Source organism: Kryptolebias marmoratus, linkage group LG17 (genome assembly GCF_001649575.2).
Source record: "Kryptolebias marmoratus isolate JLee-2015 linkage group LG17, ASM164957v2, whole genome shotgun sequence".
Taxonomy (NCBI): domain Eukaryota; kingdom Metazoa; phylum Chordata; class Actinopteri; order Cyprinodontiformes; family Rivulidae; genus Kryptolebias; species Kryptolebias marmoratus.
In genome coordinates this window covers 6,765,361-6,773,752 of record NC_051446.1, presented here as the reverse complement: position 1 = coordinate 6,773,752, position 8,392 = coordinate 6,765,361, and the positions used below count along the sequence as shown (strand labels likewise).

Here is an 8,392-nt window from a genome sequence, read left to right as displayed (position 1 = left end):
TAATTTTCTGATATGATGAATTTGAGATTTTCATTTGTTGTCATTTGTAATCATCAAAATTAAACGAAATAAACATTTGAAATATATGAGTTTGTATGTAATGTATGAATATAATATACAAGTTTCACTTTTTAAATGGAATTACTGAAATTAATCTACTTTTTCATGATATTCTAATTTTATGACCAGCACCTGTAATCACTTTTTTAGCTTCTTTTCTTGGGGAACCCTGCAAAGCAATCAGTAACAGTTTTTTTGTTTGTTTTTGTTTTGTTTTTTTTGGGATGGGGGGGTCACAAACAGCTGACTTCCATAGGTCTAAGGATAGGGGGATTGCCCGGTCTTCCACATTTCAAGTCACACTTAAAAACAAAAACAAAACAAACAAAAAAACGCTTGTCGCATTTGCCAAAATATGGCCAATAGTCAATTGTTCTTAGATGGACTGAAAATGGCTGATGAAATTTTAGCCCATGGCCGAACCCTAGTCAACACATAATTTCCATGACTTCATATTTTATTTCTTACATATCTCAACTGAAATAATTGTTTTCTTCTTATTCCATAATCAGTATCAGCACTGCAGACTGTAAAATAGTGTGGTAGGACAATCTCAGGATGTGGGCACACAACATACATCCCAGTATTCATCGATATGTTGAGAGTTATTATCGAACTCAAATTATCAAAAAGCCTGTAGTACCACTGCAGTCAAAACAGTTAGCAGTGAGAATGTTTTGAATGTCCTGTAAACTTAACACAGTGGTCAGGTTCTTTAATCATTCATTCAAAATCTGAGTAAGAACATATAACTCTTTAAAAAGCTGTGTATATCATAACCTTATTAAAACAACAGCACAATAAAAATTCAATCAAGTCTGAGGGTGGTGTAACAAACAAAATATTAGTCTAGGAGTTTTTTGTACAGAATAATATTTATACTTAGAACTTTAATGCAAACATAAAAAACAATCCCCAAATAGAAATTTCTTTATTACAACAGCTAATTCTAATTATACGTAACAAACAAACAATACACGAGGTAAGTGAGTGTACACCCAAAAAATGACAATGAAAAATTTATAGCAACTAGTTAACAATATCTAATCAAAGAAACTCTTAAACTGATCTGGCTTTCTTCCTGATTTGAGATCGTCTCATTTAAACCATTAAGGTGTTAGTTTCGGATCCGTCCTCTCAGATCTCCACAGAGCCATGAGTCCAGGTCCCGAGCAGATGGTTCTGTACCAAGGCTCTGAGACTCTGAGACAATCAAAGATGTTGTACGTTTGGTTCAGCACGTACACAGCAAGAATAATTGTGGCTAAAAACCACAAACCCTGCTGCTTCTCGACACGTCTTAATCATTTTACTATAATAAAAAACACGTGTAACAACAAACACACGGTAAAATGTTATTTGTTTTGTCAAATAAGACAAAAAATCTACTAAGGTACATGGCTAGAAGCTAACAGGCTAACAGAGGGCTAAATGGTTTGCTACAAGCGCTAACCGTATACATGTGAAATGTTATTACTCAAAGTAAACAGGTCAGTATAAACGAATTAATGGAAAAACTAACAGGACTCGGATCTTAAAGGAGACTTTTTAGTTAATAATCCAGCAGCCAATCCTGATCATCATCAATTAGCGGTTAGCTTGTTGTGTGCTAATGGATAAACAACTCACCGCGCAGAACTGCTGACAGTATACCGAGGAGGATTGGACTGCAGAACCTATACCGTCTCTGAGCACAGCTTGCAATTCTTCCAGACGTTTTCTGAACTGCCCAGTCGTTTCACGGATACTGTCCACAGGACCAGGGTCCTGCTCGGCCTCATCATCCGCCATCTCCTCAACCTTCTCCGGCGCGTACTACTCTGACGCAATGACGCCACGGTGACGTAATGACGCCAGGGTTTTGAATTCAACCAAAGACTGGCAGGCCATTTGAACCTAAAATCGTCTTCTTCTGACTATATGTAATTCAATTTTGGATATCTAAAAATAAGTTTTGATGCGGCAGGCCGTTTTGACATAAATTCGGTTTTACCGCCCTTACATTCCAGATATCTCAAATTGTTTTATGACTAGACGTTTAGCGAGTTAAGATATCTCCAATTATATGTTGTCTAGACAAAATACATATTTGAGATATCTATAATTACATTCTTACTAGTCGAAATGACGTCAGATTTACCATTGACTTGTATGGAGATTTCAATTCAAGATATCTTAAATGAATTACTGACTATCTGAAATACACATTTCAGATATCTACAACTAAATTATGACTATTCAAAATTACAATTCAAGATATCTTTAATTTAGTTTTGGTTAGTCATAATTCTAATTAAAGATATCTCTAATTGCTCGATAATTCAAGACATCTTAAATGTGTTTTTGGATAGGAGATATGTAATTTTGACCAGTGAAAACTGAATTATAGATATCTTAAAAGCAAATAATGACTAGACAAAACTAAATTAAAGATATCTTAAATTGTAATTTTGAATAGTCATAATTCCTTTTAAGATATCTCTAAATGAATTTGAGATATCTTCAATTGACTTTCTGACTAGTCAGAAATTACATTATTGATATCTTGAATTAGTATTCTGTCTAGTCAAAACGTCATAAATTTGCGTAGCATTTTGGCGGACAGTGTGTAAGGCATTCTAGCCTTAGGCTACTTCATTGTGCTATTCAGTGGTCAGCAATGTCAGGTCAGTCAAGCCCAAATACTCGTGTTTTTAACACAGTATTTAGCGCTGCAGCTCGTGCTCGACATGAATTAAGAAATACCGATAATTTATTCTCTGCAACAAGAAGACTTTTTCGACGTCAAGTGCAGCGAAGTCAAGGTAAGTGAATGTTCAGATGTCGGTTCGTATAACTGCAGCTTTTGAGGTAGACTACGTTAGCTTCATGCTAGTGGAATTAAAGAAATATTAATTGTGAAAATATAAGTAGCCTATTTAGTTGGCACTGGAGTTGCCATGTGCCCTGTAAAATAGTATGGCAAGTAAATTTTGCGTCCCTTATGAAGCGGTATGGGAAGCGATTTGTTATGTTTGATTTGTGCCCATCTCGCACTAGCAACGGGCGAGAGGCAGGGTACACCCTGGACAGGTAGCCAGTCCATTGTAGTCTTTGTTCATTATGAGAAATGAAATTATTGGCTTTGGAATTTTATTTCACAATCTTTATAATCTACATGATTTTTTTAATTTAATTTGTGAAACTTCAATAAGCAGCTTTTTCAAAATAGTGATGTATGTAATGTAGCCTTACTTAAAATCACCTTATATGCAGCAGTTTCTCTCAATAAGGTCTTCATTGCCAAAAAGAAATAAATATTTGCATGTATGAGTAATTGCTTTCTTGATCACGTCATTACCAAAAAAACACACATAACAAGTAATGTGGTTAACTTTGGGCATGTTGGCAATGGCCATGAGAAGTCGTGGTGGGCGTTCTCTATTGAAACTTATGAAAGGTGGCAACCCCAGTTAGCACACTCGAATCGATTCTGTAGAATATCAGTTAGCATCTATGGTGCATCTATGGTGTGATTCTGTTGTGTTCATTGCAGGCTCAGCTGGGAGGCAGCCAAGCCCTGTATGGAAGACAAATATTTTCTTGATTTCTGGCCCTAATATTGACATTCCATCATCACATTGCTTGCAGATAAATCAAAACACTTGTCCATGTATGAAATGACAGTGGTGTAGAAGTTAGTGAAATCATCTTTCACTTTGGCCTTTTCTGCAGGCAGCTGTTTATCCATCAGCTGTCTTGTCTGGAACCCATGAAAGCTGTCATCTTTTCTGTGCTGTATTTTCTTTTTTAATTTTCCTATTTCCTCATACACATCAGGGATGCAGAGTTGTGTTTCCTCTAGCTTCTTTACAAGCTTGTCGAAGACAACTCCCACGTTTTGGAAAAAACACAAGCAGATCTCAGCGGTGGCAGCTTTATCCTCATCATTCGCAAATATCTTCCTTAGTGCAACAGGGCAGGTCTCCCCGAGCGACCTGAAATATGCTGTTATTGCTAGCCAGCTCTGCAGGAGGCATTCAACAGCTGGATACAGTGATAGCCATCTCGTGCAGACGTGACGCAGTATCTCTCTCCACTCAATGTCGACAAACTCGAAAAAGCCACGCAGTTCCTCTCGCCGAGAAGCTGACACTGAGAAGTGGTTATAAACCTTCAACACAATTGTCTATATGTCCACTGACAGTTGGTCGCATGCATGTTTACAGGCATTGTGAGCAACGTGGGCTGGGCAATTTGCTTTCAAAATGCGATTGTTGTCACTCAGTAATAACTGGTAAACAGAGTGATGCTTGCCATAATTGACATTTGCATTGTCAGCAGCATAAGATGTGATATATGCTGTCTTGAGGTCATATTTGGTCATACATTCAATTAAGGCCTTGTGGATACCACTGGCTGATTCATCACTGTCTTCATAGAAATCAAGTAATTTACATTGTATTCCGTCTTGATTAAAGTATCTAAGGCAGACAAGAAACATTTTTCGATTTCCCTTCTTTGAGGCATCTGTTGCTACTGAAAAATATACAGGGGCTGCACAGGTGGATACATCTGCTGGCACTGGAGGATTCAGCTCTTTTAGAATGTCCCTAACAGTTTTTGGAGCAAGCACATTAGTTGCTATCATCTCTGCCTTTGTTCTTCCACATTGCATTTTCTTCGCAGTGCTTGAATCACTAAACATGACACTGTATAACTTATTACTGCAGTCCATGCTGCTATAGGACAGTCCGTGTTCAACAGTGTGATACACTGATGTTACCTCACATGCAGAGATTTTGTCTTGCTCAGCTGAATTGGTGAAGTATGTTGCGATATTGGAGGCACCTTTATTTCTTGTCGCTTGATTGTGTATATCTGTATCAGCATGCTGCTTCAGGTCGTTTTCTCCACCGTGACTTATTGAAAATTCCCTGCGACAAAAGGTGCAGAAGACCCGGGACTGGTCTCCACTAACAGGCTTAGCCCAACTATGTTTTTCTTCCCACTTTTGGTTGTAAGACACAAATCTTTTCTTTTTAGAAGGGCCGGGGCTTAAAACGACATCCTCGTCCACATCATCTCCTCCTGCGCACATTTTCCACACGACATGTTACACAACACGCCACTTACACACGGCTGCGTTCCAAGTTTTCCTCACTCCCTCGCAGAACAGCGCGGCGCGCGCACTGAGCTCACAGACACCCCTGCAGGGTAAGCAAGCAAGCACCAAATTTTATGCGTATGGAATAAATTATGACTTTCTGAAATACTCACTGTTTTACAAGACATATTATGGCGCACAAAAAGAAAGAAATATATGCATCTTCCCTTACATTTCACATCTCCATCTTACCCGTGAATCTGGGACAAACAGCGTCCCGTACGGGACGCACCTTATTTGGCTGAAATACGGGACGTCCCGGCTAATACGGGACAGTTGGCAACCCTATTCAAGACCAACCCCTAAGTTTGGCTTGGATGTTTTGGCCATAACCTTAACCTAACTATAGCTAAAGCACTCAAAATCCAAAATGTTGAAACAGCTGTACGAGCATGCAAGCATCTTGTACAAGGTTTCTCTTGCAGCTGGAAACGAAATAAAGAGAACTCAAGAAGCAGCAAGCAGAAATTCCTGAAAAATCACTGATTCATGATGTAGTAACAAGATGGAGGTCAACTTTCAAAATGATTGAGAGATTTCTGGAACAGCAATCAGCATGCTGTGCAGTTCTTGCAGCAGACAGGAGCTTGTGGCTTCTAATGCCAAAAGACGCAGTCTGACAGTTGCAGGGAAAAAAGTGTTTCTGAGCCTGGTAGTCTTCCTCTGAATGCACCTCAGCCTGCCTTAGGGGAGGGCTGAAACAGTCTGTGTGCTGGGTGGGTGGAGTCCTTCATGTTGCGGAGCGCTGTCTTTCTGCATCATGATTTATATAGGTACATAGACACATAGTACATAGGCACAAGTGCTTTCTGAACACACTAATACTAACGAAGACGGAGGTCTCCCAAGGCACAAGTGTGTAGGGCACATTTAGCGTTTACAAGACCTGTTTCCTCCCTGTTTTTTTCAAAGCTTTACAGGAGAAAATACGTCAAAGCTTGTTCTATGGTGAGAGCACTCACTACTTCACGTTCTGCACGTACTATATAACGAAGATCAGATGTCTCACTCCAATTAGAATTCAAAACCCAAACATTTTAAGTTTTTTTAGCAGAAATTTTCCTAATTAATAACTATGAACTTATTTATTACCTTGTTTTAACTTAGTCACGTAATGAACTTATTACTGTCTTTGACTAAAAGGCAACACACCCACTCGACCTTTCAATCAGACGAACTTTATGACAGATGGCTGTGACGTCAGCCCTGTGGCGGGAGTCCCACCCTCCCAGCTGAATTCAGCTCTGGGCGCAGGAGAGGTGCGCCCCAGAACAGTCCTATCTCTTGTATTGAAGAGGAGCTACTGCGCATGTACAACTTTGAACGAGAATCTATAGGCAAATATTTTTGTAATATGTCACCAATCAGACAGCGTCAATTAATGAAATAACTTTACTTATCATTAACTATAAAATATTTATCTTACACAACAAAAAATATATATATACATATATTTCAAAATAATTTAATAATATTTTATTATTTCCTTTTTATTAATTTTTTTTTATATCTTATTCAAGGTAGTGTGGTGAGTGGTGGGGCGGCGCCCTTGCGCCCTCTACTGGCTAGCTGCTACTACATTGAATCAATGTAGTGATGAGTACTTAGCCTCAATGTGTGGCCCGGTGTCTATTCATGGCAGAATCCTAATTAAGTTCTTAAATTGTGGCGCCAGCAATTCTGGTAAAGCAACACTTCAATGAGCAGTGAACAGTAGTTTTAGACATTAAACAATACTGTTACAAGATAACAAACTCACTATGAATCAAGTTTACACTGCAGATATAAAGAAATTCATTGATTCGTTAGGGCTGAATTCTATGAAAACCTTTTGGAAGTAGCTGGCCTCCTTCCTAATACAGATGTTTATCAATTAGTTTAATGCTGGCATGCTCTTTCAAACCTTGATCAGGCTTTCATCTTGTTGCTTTTGAAAAAGGATTTGTATCATCCTATCATTTTATTAAAAATTAGCTTCAGATTGCTGGCAAAGTTACTAGCCAGTCACTTAGAAGCAGTTTTACCCTCAGTTATATTCCCAGATCAAACTGGATTTATCTGCACTAGTCATTTTTTAAAGGGGACCTATTATGCTTCCTTGAACAAGTTAGGATAGGTCTGTGGGCTATACAAAAAATGTTCATTACATTTAATACACAAAATAATTCTCAGACCTGTTTTGAGATCATTTCAGAATGAGCGGTTTTAGGGCTATGTCACACTTATGCAATAAGCTGCTTTTGGCCACGCCCCCCAACTCAGTGTCCCATCTCAAAACATAAAAACTCACTGAAGGATTAAACGCTGCGAATCTGACGCACATTTATATCATTATTAATTCAAACTTTGAGGATTCTGACTTCGGGACAGGGGCACTTAGCGGTTCCAAACCAACATTTATCAAGTAGGAGAGCGATAATAAGTGGGTCTGAAACTCGACTGGTAGTGGGTTGGGACAGTGGCAATATAGACACGTTCTATATTGCAGCCAACAAGAAAACATTTTCCTTTTCCAGCAAACATTGTTCAGCAGCAAAACCAGCAGAACAAATGTGACGTTCTTCTTGTAATGAAGTGGGTGGAGCTACACTTGGGTTGCTAGGTGAGGGGCTTGGCTCGGCTTGGAGTTGCTAGGTAAAGGGGATTGTGACACAACAATCCTGAGGTTTGTGAAACAGGTCGTTTTGCAGACACTAGAAAACATTTACCTATTGCCAGTGGCGTCACTAGGCCTGTTTTAGCCCCCCTAAATAATTTTGGTGTCAAAATTTTTATTTTTTTTTATTTTTTACAAAAATTCAATATAATGTGGCCAGAATATGAGTTTAAATAAATAACCATATATTATTTCATTATTAACTCAAATATATGATCATAAATCTGTCAGTTTTCTTTTTCTTTACAGTGTAAGGTAGAGATCCTCTTTGGTGCGTCGTTATCAAATCCATTCCACCTGTTCATATAGAGTACTCCCTCACCACATGAAATCCAGTCCATGTTTTCCCTACAAACTTCGTTATCCAATACATTCCACTTGTTCATATAACATACTCCCACACTACATGGATTCCAGTCCACGTTTTCTCTGCAACCGTGATACCAGAGTGCTAGCAAGTTTACAAGCAGAGCCAGCTAAGAGCAGCATAAACATTCAGTGAGCAGACCAGGAGAATGTTCAGTAAAAAA

General features: G+C 38.6%; 1 protein-coding gene and 1 long non-coding RNA gene across 2 annotated transcripts in view; both read right to left on the bottom strand.

Annotated features, from left to right (window-relative positions):
• Window positions 1-1,867, bottom strand: part of LOC108249978 (zinc finger protein 292-like) — a 17,455-nt gene extending 15,588 nt beyond the window's left edge. The window contains exon 1 of the mRNA XM_017439654.3: window positions 1,690-1,867. Within this exon, the coding sequence (XP_017295143.1) occupies window positions 1,690-1,851 (162 nt within the window). The 5' untranslated portion in view covers window positions 1,852-1,867. The remainder of the gene's footprint in view (window positions 1-1,689) is intronic.
• A 6,237-nt stretch (window positions 1,868-8,104) lies between these two features.
• LOC119617846 lies at window positions 8,105-8,379 on the bottom strand. Its single transcript, XR_005234267.1, has 2 exons — window positions 8,241-8,379; window positions 8,105-8,159 (listed from the first exon to the last, which is right to left on the bottom strand). It is a non-coding gene; the product is annotated as an uncharacterized LOC119617846 (long non-coding RNA).
• Window positions 8,380-8,392: the final 13 nt, after the last annotated feature.